Source organism: Colletotrichum destructivum, chromosome 2 (genome assembly GCF_034447905.1).
Source record: "Colletotrichum destructivum chromosome 2, complete sequence".
NCBI lineage: Eukaryota > Fungi > Ascomycota > Sordariomycetes > Glomerellales > Glomerellaceae > Colletotrichum > Colletotrichum destructivum.
This window is the reverse complement of record NC_085897.1, coordinates 1-24,017: the sequence shown is the minus strand read 5'-3', so window position 1 is coordinate 24,017 and position 24,017 is coordinate 1. Positions and strand designations below refer to the sequence as shown.

The 24,017-nt window shown below is 52.7% G+C and overlaps 5 protein-coding genes across 5 annotated transcripts; all 5 read left to right on the top strand.

Annotated features, from left to right (window-relative positions):
- Positions 1-344: 344 nt before the first annotated feature.
- CDEST_02177 (Putative FAD-binding domain, FAD/NAD(P)-binding domain superfamily) lies at positions 345-1,826 on the top strand (the record flags this gene model as incomplete). Its single annotated transcript, XM_062918336.1, has 4 exons — positions 345-365; positions 435-1,007; positions 1,066-1,137; positions 1,206-1,826. The coding sequence occupies 4 exons, from the start codon at positions 345-347 to the stop codon at positions 1,824-1,826; spliced, it is 1,287 nt and encodes a 428-aa protein (XP_062774387.1).
- Positions 1,827-2,363: 537 nt separating this feature from the next.
- On the top strand, positions 2,364-3,483 carry CDEST_02176 (Putative aldo/keto reductase, aldo-keto reductase, NADP-dependent oxidoreductase; the record flags this gene model as incomplete). Its single annotated transcript, XM_062918335.1, has 3 exons — positions 2,364-2,451; positions 2,518-3,049; positions 3,120-3,483. 3 exons carry the CDS (start codon positions 2,364-2,366, stop codon positions 3,481-3,483), a joined length of 984 nt encoding a protein of 327 aa, XP_062774386.1.
- A 1,849-nt stretch (positions 3,484-5,332) lies between these two features.
- CDEST_02175 (Putative aromatic prenyltransferase, DMATS-type) lies at positions 5,333-6,638 on the top strand (the record flags this gene model as incomplete). The annotated part of the gene is made up of 3 exons (XM_062918334.1): positions 5,333-5,898; positions 5,970-6,431; positions 6,488-6,638. 3 exons carry the CDS (start codon positions 5,333-5,335, stop codon positions 6,636-6,638), a joined length of 1,179 nt encoding a protein of 392 aa, XP_062774385.1.
- Positions 6,639-7,486: 848 nt separating this feature from the next.
- Positions 7,487-8,993, top strand: CDEST_02174 (Putative O-methyltransferase domain, S-adenosyl-L-methionine-dependent methyltransferase superfamily; the record flags this gene model as incomplete). Its single annotated transcript, XM_062918333.1, has 5 exons — positions 7,487-7,726; positions 7,800-7,932; positions 7,997-8,120; positions 8,179-8,630; positions 8,680-8,993. 5 exons carry the CDS (start codon positions 7,487-7,489, stop codon positions 8,991-8,993), a joined length of 1,263 nt encoding a protein of 420 aa, XP_062774384.1.
- A 1,160-nt stretch (positions 8,994-10,153) lies between these two features.
- On the top strand, positions 10,154-11,975 carry CDEST_02173 (Putative cytochrome P450; the record flags this gene model as incomplete). Its single annotated transcript, XM_062918332.1, has 5 exons — positions 10,154-10,213; positions 10,270-11,073; positions 11,146-11,460; positions 11,529-11,694; positions 11,803-11,975. The coding sequence occupies 5 exons, from the start codon at positions 10,154-10,156 to the stop codon at positions 11,973-11,975; spliced, it is 1,518 nt and encodes a 505-aa protein (XP_062774383.1).
- Positions 11,976-24,017: the final 12,042 nt, after the last annotated feature.

Below are 24,017 nucleotides of genomic sequence, written 5' to 3'. Positions count from 1 at the left end.
ATAACCTTGTAGTTCAGCGACTCTGCTAGGCTTGTCAGCTTAGCGTTACGTGAAGCCACTCTGCTGTGCCCTTCAGCCTGGTTAACGCGCACGCAGACTCTCTATCCTGTTCGACTGCAACGACTGTTAGGAGGGCTGTGCTATTTAGTATTTAAGATCACATGATGGTAAAACGGGTTAGACACAGGTGTTGAATTAGAGGGCAAAGATATTGCCTGTACCACAACCGCCTTGCCAGTAATCTATTCACTCGAGTCGAGGTCCTCCTCTGTGCAGGCCAAGCTGTAGTACACTCTTCCCCTTGGATTGGGCACTTTTATTGCAGCATACTTATAGAAGAAGACATGGAACAGCTTAATAAAAAGGTAACCACAGTGCCAGCCAAGTCCTTCTTGTTCGATCGTATGGCTCTAATACGGAAGGTCATTATCTAGGTCGTTATAGTAGGTGCCGGCCCAGCTGGTCTACTCCTCGCACTTCTGCTGTCCAACGAGGGGATACCCGTCCAAGTCCTAGAAGCCGATACTGAGATCGAGAGAACCCCCCGAGGTGCGTACTACGGCACAGGCGCGATCCAAGATTTGCAGAAAGTAGGGATACTGGACGAAATCCGTCAACGCGGCTTCACCCCAACCGTCTTTAGCTGGCGGTGGTACAACGAGAACTACGACGTCATCTCGACCTTTGATACCAACGTCATTTCAGACGTTGACGGCGTTGATCTGCGGACCGTGTGCCTGCCGCAGCAGGACCTTTTGGAAATCATGCTGCGCCGCGTACAGGAGAACAGTTCCGCAACAGTCAATTTTGGTCACAAGGTTGTCGACATCGGACAGGATGAGCAGACGGCGTGGGTAGACGTTGAGCTGGACGGTCACGAATCCGCCAGGAGGATCACGGCGGATTACGTCGTCGGCTGCGACGGCGCCCGTAGCCTCGTGAGAAAGAAACTGTTCGGAGACGAGTTTCCAGGCCACACTTGGGACCTGCAGGTCGTGTCGAACGATGTGAGAGGCCGCAGTGCCCTATACGCTTCCTCATGTGAAAATGCTGATCAGGAGGCAGCTGTACTACAATGTCACGGACAAGTTTGGTTGGGGGGACGCCAACTTTGTGATTGACCCAGTCAACTTCTTCGTGAGCTCGCAGTTCCGTCACCGGCCGCGACACAAATGGAAGGCTGACCACATTAATCCCCGATTCAGGTTGCTGCAAAGCTAACCATGGATGGCCTCTATCGTATTACATACGGAGAACCTGCGGACTTGCCCGCGGAGGAGGTCAAAGAGCGATGCGGCAAGCGCCTGGAAGAGATCCTCCCAGGACATCCGAAGCCAGACAGGTACAGCGTCCTACGCGTCGGAGTATACGCGATTCACCAACGTTGTGCGCCGTCGTTCCGCGTCGGACGCATCTTGCTGGCTTCTGACGCCGCTCACCTCTCTAACCCCATGGGCGGGCTCGGCGTCACGACGGGCTTCGCTGATGTTGGCGGTTTGAGCCAATGTTTGGGCGGCATCTGGAAAGGGTTGGCCGATTCGTCTATTCTGGACTTGTACAGCGAAAAAAGGCGGCAGAAGTGGGCTGAAGTGACCAACGTAGTCACGACGGACAACCTCAAGAGGGTTACTCGCCGGTACGACGAGGAAACTCACCCGACGGCCGAGTGGGTGGCAGCGCTCAGGCTGGTGGAAAATAATGACCAAATCCGCAAGGAATTCCTGATGGAGCGATTGGGTCTCAGGTATGACTTCACCCAGCACTACCACAACGCGAAGAAGCAGGGAAGCCAGGATGGGAATGCAATGCAGTCGGTTGTGGCGTAAGATCTGTATCAATCCAGGATGGCAGGTGTTTCACCTTCCGTGAGGCAGAAAGATGAGAAAAAGTGAAAACAAAATGAAACTTCAAAGCTAGAAACAAGCATTGTGAAGGAAAACCTTGAATGTGACTGTCGTTATCGGCTTGTACTTGTGCCATGCTACTTTGCTTGTTCTTCTGAGAGCAGGATATACTCAACTCTTCGGCTTTTCGGGTGTTTTTCTTTGCTTCGCTTTGTGTCTGGAACCTCTTTTTATGAGGTACGGCTGAAATTAGTCTCTGCCAAGGGGCGGGGGTTTCCAATCAAACCTGGGTTGTTCCTGAACAAGCCATTCTCCTGTCATTGCGTGAGTTGTCTACCAACCACGAGATCTCGCCCACTACAACCCTACATCTGCCTTCCCTTCACTCTCAGACTGTCGTACTTTTGTTCTTCACCGCTGTCAGCACATACAAACCGACAAGACTATCCATTTCACTCTCATGATGATGGGAGAGCGTCCAATTTGCACGACTGTTTTCCCGCTGAACAACGGTATGTAATGAAAGGTTGGTGGAAGGATACACAGCTGATGAAACATCCAAAACTAGGCGTGTCGATGCCGGCGGTTGGGTTAGGAACGTGGCAAGGTATGGCTCATAGAATCTTACATGTTGCATTGGTTTAAAAATGACTCACTCGACCGCACGAAAAAGGAGAGCCCGGAACGTCAGATGAGGGAGCCATGATAGACTCCCTCGTCCACGCCCTACAAAACGGCTATCGTCTGCTTGACACCGCTCAGATATACGGCGTCGAACCTATAGTTGGCAAAGCCCTGCGAAAATGCGGGATTCCCCGCAAGGAGATTACCGTCGTCACGAAATTTTGGGGTACATGGCATCACGACCCCAAGGAGGCCTTGAACAGATCACTGCAGAACATGGGTTTGGACTACATTGACGTTTTCCTGATGCACTGGCCGTTTGCCAATACGCCGGACTGGAAGGTCGTCCGCCCCAACGAGTCGCCAACGATCGAGGAAACCTGGAGAATGATGGAAGACCTCCTAGGTCCGAAGTGCAGGGCCATCGGTGTCAGCAACTTCACCCAAAAAACGCTGGACATAATTCTGCAAAGCGCCAAAGTGGTACCTGCGGTAAACCAGATTGAACTCCATGCTTTTCATCCATGTCTACGTCTGGTGCCCTACTGTAAGTCCAAAGGGATACATGTCATGGCCTGGGGGTAGGTTCCAATCTCCTCACAGAAACAGCTATGTATGGAAACTGATAAGTGTTCATGTTCCTCTGTACAGGACTCTGGGCGGTGGTGCCAAGGGTCCGATCAACGAGATCCTCACACATGACACCTTTGTGGACATGGCGAAGGCGAAAGGTTGCTCTCCCGGGGTAATTTCTCTGTCTTGGGCCGTGCAAAGAGGCGTCACGGTCATTCCGAAGACCAAGTCCAAATCGAGAATGGATGAGAACATTTCCTTGGTGTCCTTGAGCGAAGAGGAGATGGACAAGATCAATTCAGCCCACCAAGCGATTCGACACTGTCGGACTGCAGATGACAACCCTCGCATGGAGGTTTGGATTGACGGGAAGAAAACAGTACAAGGCTGGACGGCAGAAGATCTGGGCTGGGAAGACGAACAAGGCAACTTCTTGACTTAAACAAGGCTGAATATTGAATAGGTTGGTAGGCTTAGGTTTTGGTGCACCCTTAATGCCGCACCGGATCATTTTAGACATACCGCCGGCTGTGAAATAAAACTTGTCTCTATTAATCTAATATTATGTCACCGCCTAGCCTAAATCTATATAAAAGCCCTAATTAACGTATACAGCAGAGGTCGCTATATTTCTATCTTTGCTTAGATATTCGTCTTAATAAGATCCAGGGATATTAAAATATTAAATTATCTATATAAAATAGCTTCTATAACCCCTTTATTAATTATTCTTAAAGTCAATTTTACTTTAAGTAACTTAGAGTTCTCCTTTAACTACCAAAATAAGTTATTTATAATATTTAAGTAGATAACTAATTACTATACTCTTGCTGATGTAATTAATAATAAGCTAGTTAAAGTTACTACTAATATTTATCACTATCTTTAACTACCTATTTAGTAGTAAGTACTACTTTTATAGAATCTAACTATAATACTAGTAGGCTTAAATTAAGATGAGTAAAGGAACGAATACTTTAAGTAATTTAAATAGATTAATAGTTAGCTATGAATCTATAAATATGCGTCTCGATAGGTAGTAGGGCTAAGGAATAGTTAATAGGAGTAGTAATAGAGGTAATAATAGGGTGGGTGATGTGGTTTGGAGGGGAGGTAGGGTAACTAAGTTCTATTGTACTTATTAAGTTAGGCTGGCCCTTGTACTTGCTTTCCTAAGAAAAAACAAATACACACACATGCGAAAACATTGATTCTATAGGTGAGGCTGGTTTATCTTGGACTTGCTAAACCTTAGGTAGTCTAGGTTAAACTAAACAGGAGAATAATCCGAAAGCGAAACTTCTGCAAGCGCTAAACCTTGAGTAGTCTAAGTTAAACTAAACAGGAGAATAATCCGAAAGCGAAAATAGAGTGCAGAAAAAGGCGACTGCAATGCAGCCATCTGCTGCATCATTCTACTTCGTGATATATTGCTTAAGAGACTTTGCATCTACATCAAACTCTGTAGTTCTGAAACGATTCGAAAGCTCTTACCACGTGAATTAGGAGCTTACCGAGGCCGAAAGGCAGCCAGAACTTTTACCCCTATGCTAGGAGGTAGATATTAGAGATGCAAACCATACTTGCCTCATACGCTGCTCCAGCCAGTCCAAGCTCTAACATGGGCTGGGCGTACTACTATACCCTTGCGTGTTACAAGGTCTAGCAGAAAAGCTTGTTACATACTACGCGGGGTATTACAGTTAAGTAAAGATCCCTGCTGTTCCCTAACCTGCATATAACCTTATGACTTATAGAATTAAAGCACATTGTAAAAGGGGAAATTAACTATTAAGCCAGCATGCTGCGTAAAGTACTGATTGTAGGTGTGTGAAGATTGGGGTAGGTAGAATATACCTAGCAGTGATTCTTTACTTCAGCTGGATACTCCGTATTGTAAACAAGCTGGATTAGAATTATGCAAGAGCTTTTTTGCTAAGATTACAAGCTTACTTAATCATCTGTTGCTGAAATGCGTGTAGAGTGTGCCATTCAGTCACACATTACATTAGGCAGTATTAAACACCGCCTAAAGCTGATGGAACCCTGATTATAACTGCAGAAGCTACAAATCTCACGCGGAACCACTCCTCGTCTGCAGATTACAGCCTAGAAAAATACCGAAATATTACACGTTATCTTTCGAGGCCACCGCGAACCAGGTCTTATTACACGCTTTTGAAGATGGCTGCCATGTTTACCGGAGTACACCAATCGCTTGCCTCAGCCTCAAAGCATTCCACCGAGGTTGAGGATGCGTGGATTACTGGACGCGATACTTTTATTCCGCAATGACACCGCTTTTTGAGGCAGCTGGTGGTTACTCTGCTGCGGATCAGAAATCCCAAACCGAATTCTTTAAGGCGCACATCGCGGCTCATCTCGGCCCCGTACCGGCCGAGCCCTACGAAGCCTACAACATGCCTTACATTCCTTCTCCCATAGAAACCAGCATCAACCTCACGACACGCGGCGCGCCCAAAGTCCGGTTCTGGACGAACCTCGGGAAGCCGCTCGACCGCAGCCACGCCGACCGTGGGGCTCCTGACAGAGACCGGGAGTCTCTGATGCGCATAACCCGGGCCAACGATGGAGACACGAGATGGATGGAGTGCCTTATGTCATCGCTGTTCCCGTTGCCGGCACAACTGGACGAGCTGCGGGCTGCCACGGGCCCAGTATGGCCTTACAGCTTGTTTTGCTTCGACCTAGATGGGTCTCAGCGGACGATGAGGGCGTACTTTCCTGTCGTTGTGACCTGTGTTGGCCGCTCTCGCACCGAAGTTTGTCTCGAGGCCGCCCTGTCACTGCAACCTTGCGGTGCGGATCTCAAGCCGTGTCTAGATCTTGTGGCTGCGTGAGCGCCCCATATTCTCCCGCCTCTGACAAGACTCTACAAGGGTGAAGTCGCTGATTTGAAATGAGCAGATATCTCCGCGACAATAGATATGAGGCCGGGCTTCACATGCTCGGCGTCGACTGCGTCGATCCACACAAAGCAAGGCTCAAAGTCTACATGGACGTCAACAGCAACTCCTGGAATGCGGTCCGCGATGCGATGACGCTTGGTGGACGGTTGACCGACGACCACACTCTGAGAGGCCTAGAGATCCTGCAGTCCATCTACCCGCTGATGCGTGACGAGCCGGAAGGGCGAGACGACGACTGGTCGAAGCCGCCAACCAACCCGTTAGTAGCCTTTCCGGGACTGCAGTTCGGTATCGAAATTGTTGCTGGTCGAGCCGTTCCCGAGATCAAGATATATGCCCTGCTTCTCCAGTGGACCGACACGACTGAGAAAGCGGAGAAGAACATGCACAGCATGCTGCGGAAGTTGGGCCATGAATGGGGACACAAGGAGCGGATTACGCCAACGAGGCAGGCAGCAGTGTAAGTTCGACTAAACCTCAACTTTTCCTATAATGTCGTTGACAATGATTGCATAGAGGTGATGTGATCCGCGGTCTGGGCGCCGTCAGTTTCTCCTACTCTCAGACGAAGGGCGCCTACGCGTCCTTTTACTTTGATCCTCCAACTGACTATGATGATCGTGCAAAAGCCGAGTTTAGGGGACTTGGCAAGGGCGGTCTCTGGTAACAAGAAACGACGGGAGTATCCTTGGCAGGTTAGATTATTACTTCTGCAAGTGAGCTGGCATGGCTTAATTTTCTGCTGTCTGAGATAGATGTATTCCTTGCTTGAAAATATGTTACAAGTGATCATGGTCCAGTTGATCGGCTCTAGTTACACCTTACATCTTGAATTAAAGAGGCCGCTTTGAAGTGACCAACATTGCCGCTCCGGTATCCTGTTAACGGCATATGTAGTTCTACGCACGAGTAGCTTGGAGGGGACCTGAGATATCCCTAACATCCGAATTCGCCCAAGTTTGTAACTGAGGTTGTGTGTGATTTATGACGATAGTAAGTGATTTGATAAATTAACACCTAAAACAACGTCGGATCTTAGCTAAGGAACTTGGGTCTTTGAACACGGGAGTTTGCGTTTGTTCTTTGTGAGGCATTTCCCACTTACAGTGGGTCAAGGTTCAGGCTTTAAACCCTTGTTTTTTGGGGTTTCAATCTGACCAAATCAGGAATTATGAGCGACTCTTCAGAGTTTGGCTGTGTTGCGGTCGATGGTTCCCGGCGCGCAGGCGAGGGGGGAAAGCTTCTTGCCGACGGACTACCTAAACTTACCAGCACACTTCAGACATATGGAAAGGTAGAATGCTTGCCAGGTAAATGCTGGGAAATAACAGTCCGCTGCGCATTGCTGAGGAGGAAAATCCTACCATTTGTGTACAAAACATCCAGCATCCGGCCTGTTTAAAGCAGAACACAACACAGCAGATCGGCCACCGACGACAAGTGCCCAAGGCTTATGTTTTCGCGATCAACAATTACTCTCTGGAATTCTTTATGTGACAATCTCTTCCCTCAGTCATGTCTGCAGTTGCCAGAAACCAAATCATTACCGGAGCTACCCCCGAGGCCGCCGGGTACGGCAGGGATGCTGAGGATGGCTTCACCTCAGCCCAAGCCTTTTTTCGCGTTGCTGAAGGCACCACCCAGTCAACTTTCCAGAACGAAGAAGAACGGGGGCGAGCAGTTCTGGCAGTCCAGGACCTTCTCGGTCGCTTGGAGTCTCCGTGGGAAACCTATATCAGGACGTTTCTCACTCCCGTATGTACCCAGTTGGCTTGGTCTTTTTGGTCTTCAATAAGCAGTTTGGACTGACCGCAGGCACATGTTCAAGTCGCCTATACAAGCAGCACTCTGGATCATGCGAGACTTGAAGTTGTTCGAGAAATGGAATAACAAGGGAAACGAGGCGATGACCAGCGCGCAGCTTGCGGAACTTGTGGGTGGTGTTGACCCAGCCTTCCTACGTGAGTGAGCTCAGCTGCTCTATCGATCTAAATAACATTCTGACTCTTGATGTTTGTGCCTAAGATCGGATTCTACGCTTGCTTGTTACCCATGGAATTTTGCGTGGGCTTCCATACGACAAGCTCAAGCCGACCGACTTCTGCCTCGCCCTCACGCGTCCGGAATTTCATGCGCTAATGAATCACTGGTCTGTAAGCCACTCAGCAGCGCGTTTCGGGAATCCCTTTCTTACGGTCACTTTCCAGTCGAGACGTCACCGACCCCCTCTATGCACAAATGCCGGCCATCGCCGCAGAGATGGGATACATCAACCCTACAGACCACATGAATACCTTTTTCCAAAAGGCTTTCAACTGGGAGGGTGACATGTGGTCATACTTCAAGCAGAACAAGGACCAAGGCGAGGCTTTCAACACTGTTCAACGCGCTGCGAGTACCCTTGAGCCGTCTTGGACGGACATCTTCCCCATCAGCGCTCTTAAGGACGGCTCCGACGAGAAGCTCCCCCTCTTCGTAGATGTATCCGGCGGCGCCGGGCATGATATTCGCCAATTATTCAAGGCTTGTCCCGAGACCGCCTCGAGACTATACCTCCAGGATCTTGACAACGTCCTCAACTCTTCGTCGGCCAACGCCACGGCCCCGACTGAGATTCAGCAGCAGGTGTACGACTTTTTCACTCCCCAGCCAGTGAAATGTGAGCAATCTATTCAACGCGCCATGTTGCTCAATGTTGACGAAGTTAGATGCGCGCGCCTACTACCTGCACCATGTGATCCACGACTGGTCCGATGAGCCGGCACGGAAAATTCTGAAAATGCAAATGACGGCCATGAAGGCCGGATATAGCAAGCTGCTTATTCATGATCAGATCCTGGACGACGAAAAAATACATCCGCATTCTGCTGCTTACGATATTGGCGTCATGGCGTTTCTGGGTGCCCAAGAACGCACTCAGAGAGAGTGGAACTCTCTTCTGGACTCGGTGGGTCTACGAGTGGCCAAGGTCTGGAAGTCGCCGGGCGCGACATACGGTATCATTGAGGCCGAATTGCCGTGATTTTAAAGCTTGTTGTGTAACTAGTTTCACGTTGCGCCTCTCACAAGATCATTCTACTTGTACTGCATAAGTCCAGAAAACGGGATCTCAGAGTGGGCAAGAGGGGAAATACCTTTCTTGCCCTACCTTCTGAACTGGGGGGGTAGAAAACAGTATCAAGAGAGGAAGATCCGGTGTACAGTGTGTTTTCATTCGTTCCACACCCCGTATTCTATAGTTGGTGCCGTCCTCTAGGCACGAGTTAGTCAAGGTAGGTACGTCATTGATCAAGAGTTGCGGCTCATAGGAGGACATGTGTCTTTTACTTTGATGGTGTTGTCAGCACTGCAGCAAGCTTTCTCTCTTACTAATAAATATACAGAGTGCTCTAATCGAGAATGATGAAATCACATGCATTGTGTACAGCTAAGAAATCTGGAGATAGTTGTAGCCAAACCTGAACGACAGGATACCAGGGTAACTAGCTGAAGCGAAAGACCCCTGCCAGGTATTCCCTACCTACCCCCATACACCCACTCTCAGTACTTCTGGCAGCCTGCTTGCCTGATTGTCAATTTCCTCTCATGAGATGTACTGTTATTCTATAAGTCATAAGGTCATATGCGGGTCAGTACACAGCAGGGATCTCTTACTTACCTATGATATCCTGTACCACCAGGGGTAAATGTTTCCTCGGAATGCCATTGAGACTTTCAGCTAGGTTAGACTTGGACAGCCTGGAGTTTATTCACCAGGAACTCTCTTCCAGTACACATCTTTCCCTGGCCCAGCTATCTGGGAGTGCCAGGGAAAACAGCACAAAATAGCCTTTAGATCAGCACTTTCCCTCTTTTAGAGCTTACATCCGGCCGGTTTCAGAAAGGTACAATCATCTGCTTTGACTTTCAAGCTCAGTCGTGAAAATTGGGCTTGAGGCACCCTACTTGGATTTTTGCCTCCCGGATTTGCCGCATTTTCCACTCCTTGGCCCTCATTCGCATCAACTAGCCCCTCATCGATCAGGTCACCTTTTTGGCGAGTCTCCTGCTGGCAGAATATTGCCTTGAAACATTGATAGCATCGGTCCGTATGCCACATCTTCAAAAGACGCACGAACACCCGATTCTTGCGCAAAACTCAAGGACACTTAAGTCATCACTCCTACTTGATTACGTCAAACAATGGAGCATTGGTTAATTCCCACAATCTTGCCTCAGTCCTGGGCAACAGGGCTCGTGATAGTGAGTACTCCATCCAAGTCATTGACAGATCAATTGGGTCTAACAGGCGTACTCAGGGGGTCTTTCTGTGGCAACTATTCAATGTGTGCGACAATCTATTCCTTCATCCACTACGCAAGGTTCCAGGGCCAGTCCTCCATCGCGTGTCGAGGTTGCCAGTAGCACTTCTCAACGCCCGTGGCAAATATGCCTTCCGCGCCCATGAACTACACGAACAGTATGGTCCAATCGTGCGCGTATCTCCGAACCACCTCATTTTCACCGTTGCCCAAGCCTGGAAGGAAATTTACGGTTCACATTATCAGACCAGCAGTCCTGCCCCAGAGCTGCCCAAGTCCGACGTCTATGCAGATACCGTGGATGTTCTACCCAAGAGCATCTCCAATGCGCCCCGAGAGATGCACCAGAAGTTGCGGCGGGCCATGTCACACGCCTTCTCTGCTGCCTCATTGCGGGAGCATGAGGGCATCGTCAATGGATACGTCAGCCGGTGCATGTCTGGCCTCCACCAAGCATGCGCGAACGGGGATGGTGTGGTGGACATGATCTCATGGTTTACGTGGACGACGTTTGATATTGCGGGTGACCTCTCTCTGGGACAGTCCTTCGACTGCCTGACAAAGGGCGAGGTACATCCGTGGATCGAGTTCGTCCTGGGCGTCTTCTACATGAACGCCTTCATGATATCCCTCAAGTATATTGGACTGAATCTGCTTGTGAGCCTTATATTCAGAGTGGGCGGAATGATTTCACTAGGCTCTTTGAGAAAATCCACGAATGACATGGTGAGGGCACGACTCAACCTTGGTTATGACCGTAACGACCTATTTGAAGGGCTGGCCAAGAACGGCAAAGAGCTGGTAAGCTTGGAACACCCAATACTGAGTTTGAAACAAGATAAACAGGCGTCTGAGCTTCATGTGTACCTCTAGGATCTTTCGTTGGGCGAATTCGCGGCCAATGCGACTTTGCTCATTTTGGGCAGTTCCGACACCACCACTAGCGCCCTGTCAGCCGTTGTCTATCTCTTGGCGAAACACCCCGAGGCTTTGATCAAGTTGAAGGCAGAAGTAGGATCAGCTTTTCGGGACGTTCAAGATATCACGTTCGGTTCTACCAGTCAGCTACCATACCTGACAGCTGTGATCAGTGAGAGCCTCCGGCTGTATCCTCCTATCACCTCCAACTTGGTGCGACAGGTGCCGGCTGGTGGAGCCTGGATTGCATCGCACTTTGTGCCGGAAGGGGTTTGTTGGGCCACTTCTCGTCGGAGACGATATGAGATACTGACCAACCTTTCTTCTGTTCCATACAGACACTAGTTGAGATTGTGCCTTGGGCTATCAACCACAGCAAGGACAACTGGGCAGAGCCGTGGAGATTCAAGCCTGAGAGGTTCCTAAACGGAGACGAGAAGACGGCAGGACACAACAACTTGGACGCCCATCAACCGTTTAGTTATGGGCCGCGTAACTGCATTGGTAAAAAGTATGTACCGCGCGCCTGCGCCCCCCCTCCTTATTGATTTGTCGACAGTTTAGCTTGATGAGAAATCCTGTCTGACAGTAGCATTTTGCTCTTCAGCATAGCCTGGGCAGACATTCGCCTTATCATCACCCGCCTTGTGTATGAATTTGATTTTAGGCTTGAGGACGAAACACGTCGTGATTGGATTGGAGACAAGACGTATGGGTTTGTAGAGAGGCTGCCTTTACTGATTCGACTACGTTCTACTGTAGACAGTGAAGTTATTATCCCTTGAAAAGTACGTCTTAGAAAGACAAAATCTGCACCTACCTTGTTTCTAGGGCGTTCAAGCTTTATTGTATTAGATTATATTACTCCAATCTAGATCTTGTCGTCGCACTCTCCCCTACTTGCTCCAGCCTTTTGGCACTCCTACTTTAGTTAGCTATGCATCTTATTAATCCATTCTATTGAAATAAACTTGCCTTTGTCCAGTCGCAGTTGTTAATTGCCTTAGTTTTGATAAAAAACCAGAAGCTCTTCTTGTGACGATAGCACTCCATAAAGTTCTGGTTGTAATACCCAGTTTTGCCTTTGCTAGCCTCACAGGCCTTCATAGTACTATTATCCCAAGGAATGTTGTCCTGGATCTGCCCTTGCCACTCAAATTGATCCTGCAAACACCTTCACGCAAATCAGCAACTCTTATTTCAGGAGGACTACGGGTCAAGACGTACCTAAGCGTCATTGACGGTGGTATTCTGGCCGAATACCAGGGTTGGGGTGCAGGGTTGCGCGCAAGAAGGGGAGGGCTGGTCCGTGCGTTTTGCCGATTGTTTTTTCAGCCGATTACCGTAGGGGGTTACCAAGACCCGTTCCCCCCCTCCGCAACCCTTTGTTCCCCTCACTTACTCACTAACCCTTAACCCCCTCCGCAACCCTTACCCCATGCATGCACGCGCAGTCGCCGCAAGACGCACGGACCAGGCATGGTCAGCCAACCGTCGTCGTCGCCTGGAACGTCAATCAACAATCCCCTATCCCTCCCCTAGATAGATAGATAGAATGGATAGAATAGATAAAGACATATAGGATAGTATTACACCTACATATCTGCATATATACGCACATGCATGCAGGTCCTAACTGCTAGGTTGTAAAGTATACTACTATCTAACAACTACGCAGATCTATATTAAGGATAGTCCTAACGTTAGAGCTGGCTTTTATTATGTAGTGTGTTTTAGTTTAGATTTAGAATCTTTTTTAGAAATGTAATAAAAGTACTAAAAAAGGAGATAATTGCAGCGCTTTGTTTGCGTTTCTATGAAAATAGAAAGCAAGATAGGGATTAATTTGTATTTCTATACATATAGAAAGTAAGTTAGAGGTTAGTTTGCATTTCTATAAGAATAGGAAGAAATATAAATACAAATACATCAAAACTTATACAAACACTATAATATCATTCAGTATTAATATAGAAAACTTTACATTAGTAAATTTAGTACCTAAAGGGTTAGTTAGTAAAGAAGGTATTCTCATACTAACTAATAGGTATCTTAGTAGATTAAGAATAAAGAATAAGAGATTAGAGGCCATTTAGCTTAGGGTTAGACTCTTAAGAAAGATTAACAAGGTAAGGTAGTAGTTAGTAAGGTAAAGACAGCCTATAAAATCCTGCAGTACATACAGTTAATCTAGGTAACAAACATGTTGAGATCTTGCGTCTTGCTGTTGTAGCTGGTGTCTTGCCTTGGCGTCGTCCATTGTTAATATTGATAGGCAGGGTCAACAAGGTCGCCAGGGACAGGCACGGATCGGACGGTAGAGGCCTTAGGAGCAAGGGACCAGACCAAGGACAGGACTACAGGGCCGGTCGGTCAGAGATCGGACTAAAGGTGGGATCGCCCGAGACAGGCCAGCAGCCTATAAAACCATGCAGGGCCTAAGGCCAAGATAACATTGCATACCTAACCCCAGCAGGGTCTTGGTAGTGTACTCGACACTCGCCATGGACTGCAGAGCTCGAAGGCCCGGGCCGGGCGAGGTCAACAAGGCCGCCGGAGCCGGCCAGGGATCAGACCAGAGTCCGGATCGTACGAGGCGACCTGGGCCGCCTCTGTTGCAGCCTCCCAGGGGAAGGAAGGCCCGAACCCCTCCCCCTTCCAGGGGTAAGTCATTTGACCTCACAGGGTGGGGAGAAGGGAAGGAGGGGGGTGATGGAGGGGGGGAAGCTGCGTTTATAACCCCCCCCCCCCCCCCCTTATTCCTTCCTAAAGGGAAGGTGCAGACAGCCTGTTCCATCCGTTTTCAAACAACTAAAAAGGGGATGATTTTCCTGCAGCCTATAAAACCGGATGAATCATCCCCCCTGATAAGGCTGCTGCACTGCCTGCCCAGCCTGCTTTGAGGCTGGTACTCATGAACCCGACGTTCAAAGTCGGCAGCGCATCGATCTCCCTCTGAAAACGCGGGCCCGTCATCTTCCAGGTCGACGGCGCCTCAGCGACGGCGCGCCATCCTAGGACTTGTACGAAGGCCACGGTACGCCAACCCGGAGGTTCGGGCCAAGGGCAGGATCGCTAGGCCAGGATCGGACCAGGGACAGGATCACAAGGCCGGCCGGTCACAGATCAGACCAAAGGAGGGATTGCACAGGGAGATACAATAACCCCTAGGGCCGCCCTAGCGTAAGTGCAGGGTTAGACCTCTAGATTAACGTAAGTTAAAGCACCTACTTTTTTACCTATTTACACCTATTCGTATAAAAAGTGCTACTTTTTACCTTCCTATTAGATAGCTAGCTTTAGTAGTTTAAAAAAACATAAAAGTACTACTAAGTTTAACTTTCCTAAAACATTATATATAAGTATAAAAATTAAGCGTTTATCTAGTTTTTATTAACCTAATCTACAATAAGTATAATTGATAAATTTAATGTAGTATTACTACAGCTACATTAAGGTTATAGTAAAGTTAGGCTTTGTTTTAATATTATTAATTTATTTAATAACTATGGGATAGAATATTAAAAGACTAGTAGTATTCGCTTTTAAAATATAGTAGACTAAGTAGAAGTAGTCTTATTCTTTTAAAGCCTTTCTATAAGTATTAAATTAGTAGAATAGAAAAGATATTATAGAATACTCTATTATATAATGTTAACTATAGCATAAAACTTAAGTAGTCTTTATAGTACTATCTATAAAGTATATTACATATACATATATATAATTAGAGAAGTAAGTAATAAGTCTAGTTTACTTTAATTAATAGTAAGATTAAAATACTAATAAAATGTATATAAGCCCTACTACTTTAATAGTTAGTACTATTATTTACATATAGGATTATATCTTATTTATAATCTAATAGCTAGTTTTATTAGAGATAGGGTTAAAAGTAGCACCTTTAGTCTATAGTCTAAATAGGGGGTTGAAATAGGGGGGGTAGGTAAAAGGTAGGTGCTTTAACTCAACCCTTGCAATTAGCTGCCTGCAATAAATAGACAGATTGTCCCTAGCAACAATACATACAATGCGTAACCAGTACATTATCTAGTATAAAAGCCTACCTACTCTCAACAAGGCTGCCCTCGTCAACCTCAAGCCACCATCGTGGGGCCAAGACAATCACAATCCACGATGTACTGCACGCTCTCAGATGGAGAGGCACGCCGATTGTGGAAGGGCTGACAACAAGGCCGCCAGAGCCGGCCAGGGATCGGACCAGGGGCAGGATTGCAAGGCCAGGATCGGACCAAGGCTAAGACCGCAAGGCCAGCCGGCCACGGATCGGATCAAAGGAGGGATCGCCCGAGGCAGGCCAGCAGGCGGCAAGGCCGGCCCCTTCTTCCGTGCCTGGCTCGGCCGCAGGTCCAGATCTCCGGATCCGATCAGAATTAAACGCGAAGCGCCTGTATCGGGGCCACAGAGACGTTTGCTACTGTGTGAAGAATCCAGCAAAAGAGGGCAGGCAGGGTTATAATAGGGATTTATATATTGCTAACTAAGGTAGGCCAAAGGCAGCCTATAAAACCCTGCAGCACGTACAGTTAATCCAGTCAACAAACATGTTGAGATCTTGCGCCTCGCCGTCGTGGCTGGTCTCTCGCCTTGGCGTCGTCTATTATCAACATTGCCAGGCAAGGTCAACAGGGTCGCCAGGGCCGGCCAAGGATCGGACGGCCGAGGCCTCTAGAGCAAGGGATCAGACTAAGGACAGGACTGCCAGGCCGGACAGCTACAGATCGGACCAAAGGAGGGATCGCCCGAGGCAGGCCAGCAGGCGGCAAGGCCGCCCTTGTTTCCATGCCTGGCTCAGCCGCAGGTCCAGATCTCCGGATCCAATCAGACTTAAACGCGAAGCGCCTGTATCAGGGCCACAAAGACGTTTGCTACCGTCTAAAGAATCCAGCAAAAGAGGACAGGCAGGGTTATTATAGGTATTTATTGATCACTCACTAAGGCGGGGCCGAAGGCAGCCGTTAAAATACTGCAGGGCTGAAGGCCGGAAACCCTAAGCAGAGATCCGACTGCTGGGCCCGGGCGAGGAGTGGGCCGCCTCGAATCGGACCAAAGTCCGGACTGCCCGCACAGAGCCGGCCACGGATCGGACCAGAGACCGGACTGCGCAGCGGAGGCCGGGCCCAGGAACAAGGCCGGCCGGCGAGGGCAGGCCCCAGGTGGCCTCCAACACCAGTCACAGAAGATCAGCTTCGGCTGAGAGGGCTGGCCTGTGTAGCTGAAGGAGGAAGGAAAAGAGGGGGTGAGGGAGGGGGTGTTGGCTGTTTTTCTATCCCCCTTTTTTTTATAGAAACCCCTCTGAAGGGAAGGTGCAGACGGCCCGTTCCTTCCCTTTCGAAACAACCAAGCAGGGGATTGTTTTCCTGCAGCCTATAAAACCTGACGAATTGACCCCCCTGATAAAGCCGTTGCACTGCCTGCCCAGCCTGCTTTGAGGCTGGTACTCATGGACCCGACGTTCAAAGTCGGCAGCGCATCGATCTCTCTCTGAAAACGCAGGCCCGTCACCTTCAAGGTCGACGGCGTCTCGGCGACGGCGCGCCATCCTCAGCCCCGCACGAAGGCCACCCTACGCCAACCCGGAGGTTCGGACCAAAGTCCGGACCGCCTGGGGGCCTCACAGGAGCCAGGGTTCGCATCAAGGGCAGGATCGCAAGGCCAGCCGGCCACAGACCAGACTAGAGGAGGGATCGCCCGCAGCAGGCCAGCAGGCGGCAAGGCCGTCCCTAGTTCGAAGCCCGGCTCTGCTGCAAGTCCAGACCCCCAGATCCAATTGTTATAGATCTCTCTCGCCAAGGCTATAAGGGCAGGAAGGCAATCCTTCCACCTTAGTTGTGTTGCAAATTATTAGAAGATAAACCCTAGAATAAGCGGCATGTAGAAGAGTAGACTGCCTATAGAGGACTAAGTCCTATCCTAGGTAAAGATGTCCTAATTCCTATTTGTAGTTACCTTATTGCTATCTACAATCTATAGTACTAGTGCCTACTAGGGCTAGTTATTAGCCCTAGGGTAGTATACTAACCTTAGTTAAGTTGTAGTAGGCTTACTCTATGTAAATGTAGTTTAGTAAAGGCTATAGGTTAAAGTAGCTCTATTATAGAACCCTAAACTAATAAACCTTAGAAACTCCTTTATAGTAAGTAAGTAAGGCTAGACTACTTAGGGCTAGCTACTAAGAAGGGAATTAGGGAGATTAATAGATATAATTAAAAGTACTTCTAGTAGTTACTATAGTAATAAAAGCAAAGCTATTTCAAGCTTATAGAAGCTATTATAAATTTTATACTTATAATCTTAGTTACTATAACGTTGTTTAAGAGGGATTAGTTTGCGTTTCTACAAAAATAGACCTGTAGGCTAAAGACGGAGTAATGTAGAAAAGAACAGAAGAACAACCTCTGCCTGCAGTAGATAGGGGAGGTAAGGTGTAGTCTAGCTAAACAAGGGGATAAGCAACATTTGCATAAGGTAGGGAAGAGTAATAGATTAGTAATCTATAAAGAAGACAGCAGCTAAAGAGACTATAAACCCTGCAAATGTAAGTAGTAAGGATAGAAGGAGGACTTTATCTTTTATACCCCCTTAAGTTACTTAGTAGGCCTACAGTAGTGTACAGCTTAACCCTTTCCCTATTCTTCTTACTTTTCATTTCTTCTTATTCTTATACCTTACAATATTGTAGATAGAAAACACTAGTATTTCTTACAATACTATAAATAACATAATTTAGCCTTCCTAGCTAGTAATACTATTTATTCTTTTTACTTAAAAATCTTTTATTTTCCTTTTTAAACTTATCTAGGTTTTTTTTCTTCTTATTCTTTACCTCCTCCCCCCTATCCCCTCTCTGCTTACTACACTATAAAGGCTGCTAGTCTCTCTAGCAACGCCAGACCCACTATGCAACATGGCATGTAAAGATAATTAAAGCAACTACCTACTTAATAAACATAGTCTTGTTTACTATGCCTACCTAACCCTTTATACTATAACCACCTGTGTTTTTCTAAAGAGAGCCTATGCTGAATAGGCTGATGTTTAGTAATTCAACACTGCAGACTAAGACGACAATGGGCGGAAGCAGCTGTACAAGCGGCAGAGGCAGTCCACCCTGTGCAGACGTCAACGCCAGTCTGTACCTCACCTTTGTAGAGCGGCCTCGGGTTGCTGTCTGCACGCACTGCAAGCAGGCGGTCCGACCGGACGGTGGCGTCGAGGGCCACTTCCGGCAGACTCACCAGCTCAAGGGAGCAACGCTCCGTGCAGTGGTCGACCTAGCCTGGGCGGCCGCCTATGACAGCCCTCTTGAGGACCCCCACACATGCGAACTACCACCGGACGGCAGCCTGCCACTTGAGCAGCTAACTGTGCTAGACGGATATGGATGCAGGCGGTGCGACTTCCGGACAAGCAGCCGGAAGCTAGTGAAGCTGCACGTACAGCAAGGGACACACAGCACAGGCAGGCCGGCAGTCGGCCCCAGGGCTACCAACAGCAAAGAAGCCGAGCCCATCGACTGGGGGGCAGTAAGGCTGCAGTCGCTATCGCAAGGCCGCTACGCACGGTACTGGATCGTCCGCGACCCCGGGACGAACGAGGGAGGGCCGCTGTCGCAGTCACCCCGGCAGGGGAGCAACGACGTATTCGCCGAGCGGCTGGCGAGACGGCAGGAGCTTATGACAGCCGAGGACGAGCACTGGGAGCGGACAGTCGTCGCCACCTCCGACGTCAACCGACAGTCGGCCTGGGTGAGGGAGATGGGTTGGGCCGTACACCTCGACGGGCGCAACCTGGTGGACCTGTACGAGGCCGGGAAGGCGCCCCTGTCGGCGGCAGCGCGGGACACGGTCCGGGACGAGGAGGGCCGGGAGGAGCAGCGACGGCTGGCCCTCCTGCAGGAGAGCTTCCGCCACGAGGTGGCCAGGTGCTCCCTCCGGCTCGACAAGGTGCCCCACGAGACAAAGAGGTGGCTGAAGAGCGTCGATCCGGCCAAGCCCCACGGACGGCCGTTCGCGCTCGAGCAAATGGAATCAACAGTCCGGAACTACCAGGCGGTGTGGGAGAGGTATCTCTGTTACTGCCTACGGGCGCATCAGCTAGGCCGGACAGAGGCACAACAGCAGCGCAGGATCCGCTTCACAGACGAGCAGTGGACGGCACTGGACGCAATGGCCGAGGCCCTCGCCGTAGCAGGCGACGCCAGTGCAAGCCGTCAAGGTCGGGGCAGCTGGTGCTACAGCCAGACACAGCCGACCAGGGCGAGTACCGAGAGCGAGGACGACGACAACAACGGTCACTACTACGACGACGACAGCGACAACGACAGCAGCTACGCAGCCGGCCGGCTTGCCACCAGCAGCAGGAGCAACACCCTCAGCATGGAGGGTCAACAAATCCTCCGCCGTGGGTCTGGGGCTGCCGGGGCCAGCCAAGCGGCCGACGGCGGCCGCCCAGAGCACAGCAGGGCGCTAGATCGACGGGTGTACCAGTTCTGCATTGTGTCCCTAAAGCAGAAGGTTGCCGTGGACACTTTTGCGAACCCGCTCATCCACTTCACCGCCGTGCTCGGGGTCATGAACCCGGCAAAGAGGAGTGGGGGGACGGCCGGCAGCGGTAGCGGAAGCGGTCAGAGCAGCGGGGTTGGGTGGAGCCCGGCATCCCGGTTCACCCAGCGGCTCGCGGGGCTCCTGTGGTGCGGGCGCATATTGATGCTGGAACACTTCTTCGAGAAGGAGGCAATCGACGGGGACCCCAACGAGATGAGCGCGGAGGTAGTGGACGGCTTTGTAGAGCAGTACCGGCACTGGCTCGCCGACGGGTCGCACACGCCCTTCAGCGCCATCATCCGCATGATGGCGTACGGCAAGGGCCACCGGAACAGGGAGGGCGGCACGCCTCGGGTGATGTGGGAGAAGAGCGGGCAGGCACTCCGCTACCTCGGGCAGCGGGTGGCCATCGACGACTTCCGACGGGCGGCGCAGCAGCCCAGGGCCGAGGCCGAGGCAACGCTGCACGAGCTCATGCGCGGGGGGTGGGCGGAGGCGGGCGGGCAGCTGGCGCTGGACGGCGTCGTCGACACGCTCGTGTTCGAAGGCGCCGGGCGGTCCTTCGCGACGCACGAGAAGAACGCCTGGCTCCGGCCGGGGCCCGGGACGCTGGCCGAGCTCTGCCGCGGCAGCATGTGGGACGCGAGGCTGCAGCAGTGGCGGCGCGACGGCGTGCTCGGCTGGCTGGCCAGGGCGCAGTCCTTCAAGCGGTCGCTTCTCGCGTCGGCCCACATATGGGGGGGCCAGCCCGGGCGGGGGCCGGAGATGACGACGATGCGGTACTGCGACACGCAGGACATGGCGCGGAACGTCTTCGTCTTCGACGGGCAGGTGATGCTCGTCACGGACCGGGACAAGAACCGGGCGATCCGGGGCCTCAGCCGGAAGGTGGCCCGTTTCCTGCCCGAGGCGGTCGGCAAGATGATGGTGGCCTACGTCGCCTGGCTGCTGCCCTTCGAGAGGCTCCTCCAGGCCGAGGCCGGCATACAGGGCCCGCCGGCCTCGCTCCACCCGTGGCTCTGGAAGGACGGGCGCCGGGGCCTGTGGGACACGACGGAGCTCAGCAAGGAGCTCGACGCGGCGACGTCGGCGGCGATAGGCGTCCGCCTCACGGTGTCGAGCTACCGGCACGTAGCCATCGAGCTGGGCAGGAGGATCCGCGGCCTCGTGGTGAAGCAGGCGGAGGTCGAGATGGCCGAGGAGGACGATGGGGCCGGGCCGGGCGCGGGCGGCGCAGGCGGCGGGACGACGGGAACAGACCCCCTGACGGGCGAGGTGCGGAGGAAGTCCCGGCTGGAGTTCGTATGGGACCTGCAGGCAACGCACGCCGGGGTCACGGCCAGGCGGCACTACGCCATCGACGTGCAGTTCCCCAACCAGCTGCAGCCGGAGATGGTGGCCAACTTCCGCGAGATCAGCCGGCTGTGGCACGCCTTCCTCGAGTTGCCGCCGCCGTCGGGAGGGCAGGGGGGGCAGCAGAGGCAAGCCGAGCGACAGGGACAGCTGGCCGCCGGCGACGCCGGCGCCACGTACCCAGTCGGCACACCAGCAGCACCTGCGTCGTTGTCCAGGAAGCGGAGGGCATCAGGCCAGCCGGCGGAGGCAGCAGCACCGGCCAACCCCATAGCCACCCCCACGAGGCCGGCCACCAGCCGAGAGCAGCAGGCCACGCACTCGGGCCGCCGGAAGCGAGCCGCCAACGACGCCATGCTGGCACGGAGAAGCGCGCCGGAGGAGGCGGAGCTGGACAGGCGGCTCGAGGCCGGGCTGCGCGTGCTCTTCGGGGACGAGGCGGGCTGGAGGACGGCGGAGCAGCACGAGGCGGCGCGCAGGGTCATGTCGCTGCGGCAGGGCGACGTCCTCATCGTGGTGCTGCCGACGGGGGCAGGCAAAAGCGCGCTCTTCCAGCTGCCGGCGGTGCGGGAGGTGCACGGCGGGGTCAGCATCGTGGTCGTGCCGTTCGCGGCGCTCCTCAACAGCCTCGTCGAGGGGGCCAGGACAGCCGGGGTCGACGTGCTCCACTGGCAGCCGAGGGCGGTGACAGGCCGGCGGGAGGGGGAACGGGTGGCGTCGATCGTGTTCGTCAGCGCGGAGCACTCCCAGTTCGCCGAGTTCCTGTCCTACGGCGAAGGACTCCGGGCGCGCAGGGTGCTCAAGCGCATCTTCGTGGACGAGTGTCACACGATGCTCCTCGACGGCGGGTACCGCCCCCAGCTGGCGGAGGTCAAGGGCCTCTACCGGTTCGGGGTGCCGATGATCCTGCTGACGGCAACGCTGCCGGTCCGGATGGAGGCGTGGTTCCGGCGGCTGATGCTGGCGGAGGACGCAACGACGGTGCGGGCCAGCACGGCGCGGGTCAACATCCGATACCGCGTAGCAGGGGTGGTGCCCGGGGGGTTCCCCGCGATCATGACGGCGGTCGTGGACGAGGTCGGGCGACTCGGGCGGCAGATGGCAGCAGGTCAGAAGGGGGTGGTCTACTGCCGGTCCAAGGCCAAATGCAAGCAGGTGGCGACGGCGATCGGATGCGCGGCGTACCACGGGTCCCTGAGCGCGGAGGGGCGATGGGAGGCGCTCGAGGCGTGGTCCAAGGGGCGGTCCGGAAGCCGGTGGATGGCAGCAACAACGGGACTCGGGTCGGGGGTAGACATCCGGGGCGTGGTGGCGGTGATCCACGCAGAGGCGCCGTACGGGCTCGTGGACTTCGCGCAGCAGACGGGGCGAGGGGGCCGGGACAAGGGCGAGACGGTGGAGTCGGTGATCTTCCGGGACGGAGAGAGGGGGCCGCAGCGGGACGCGTTCGCGGCGGACGTGAACCAGGTGGACCAGCAGGGGATGCAGGCGCTCATGGAGACGGAGGGGTGCCGGCGGGCGGTACTCGGGGAGTTTATGGACGGAGACGGCAGAGACTGCCGGCAGCTCGGGGCGGAGGCATGCGACCACTGCCAGGGGGTTGCGGAAGAAGAGGCAGGCAGCAGCGGGGACGGGGACGGGGAGGAGGTTAGGGTTAGCCGGGCAGCACAGGACACCAAGGCAAGGCAGGCGTTGTCGAAGGGCCTGCAGGAGTGGCTGAGGGAGGTGGAGGGCGGATGCGCAGTGTGTTACATGGCGTGGTGCAACGGGAAGAGGATTGAGTGGAAGCGTGGTCGGTTCCAGGGACACAAGACAGGATGCTGCCCGCGGCTGGAGGGCGGGCGATTCCTCCGGTGGCGGGCGAAGGTGCGGTTCGAGCGGTTTGCGTGCTGCTGGCTGTGCGGGCTCCCGCAGACGGTGTGCGAGGAGGGGTGGGCGGGAAGGGGGGGCGGGGGAGGGTCAGGGCAGGAGGGGAGCCGGAGGGGGGCAGGGGCGGGGGCGGGACACGGGGGCCGGGGCCGGGGCCGGGGCCGGGGCCGGGGCCGGGCCCGGGGCTGGGGGCGGGGCTGGGGGCGGGTGCCGGTGGATGGACGCGGTGCTGCCGGCGATCCAGTGGACGAGCCAATTCAGCGCGGCGCAGCGGTGGCTGTTTGAGGCGTTCGAGGTGGACGCGGGCGACGAGGAGGAATTCACAGGGTGGCTGGGGCGGTCACGGCATGTGGACGGGGAGGAGACGTCAACGAACGCGCTGGCGGCGTGGGAGGTGCTGGTGCAGCGGCACTGCCTCGGTAGGGATAGGGGGGCTTAGGGTTAGGGTTAGGGTAGGACCTAAGGAGGGTTAGGGAGCAGGGTTAGGGTTAATTGACATGGTTAACAGACATGGTTAAGAGACAAAGGCCTTCTCTTTAGACAGTCAGGCGTAGCCGCAAGAAGGAGAAGACATAGTAGGAGGGAAGGGAGGCGCAGACAGTGTAAATGGATATCACACGGCTTTCTGCACTGTGCACGGGTAGGGGACGGCAGTCGAGGGTTAGGGTTAACGTAGACGACGTAGACAAGGCAGAACGGTGGCTTAGGCGGCTACGGGGAGGGTCCCAATAAGCGTCGGAACGGCAGACGACTGTTGCAACGTGGTAGGAACCCAGGAACCCAGGAACCCAGGCGTCTAGCCAGCCCCCGCTAAGCTTGTGAGTTGTTGGAAGAGTAGGTTCGTCGACGCGTGAGTAAGGATTGTGGAAGGTGGAAGGTGGATGGCGGGGTTGTAGGGGTTCGTCGACGCGTGAGTAAGGATTGTGTTTAGGGTTTAGGGTTAGGGTTAGGGTTAGGGTTAGGGTTAGGGTTAGGGTTAGGGTTAGGGTTAGGGTTAGGGTTAGGGTTAGGGTTAGGGTTAGGGTTAGGGTTAGGGTT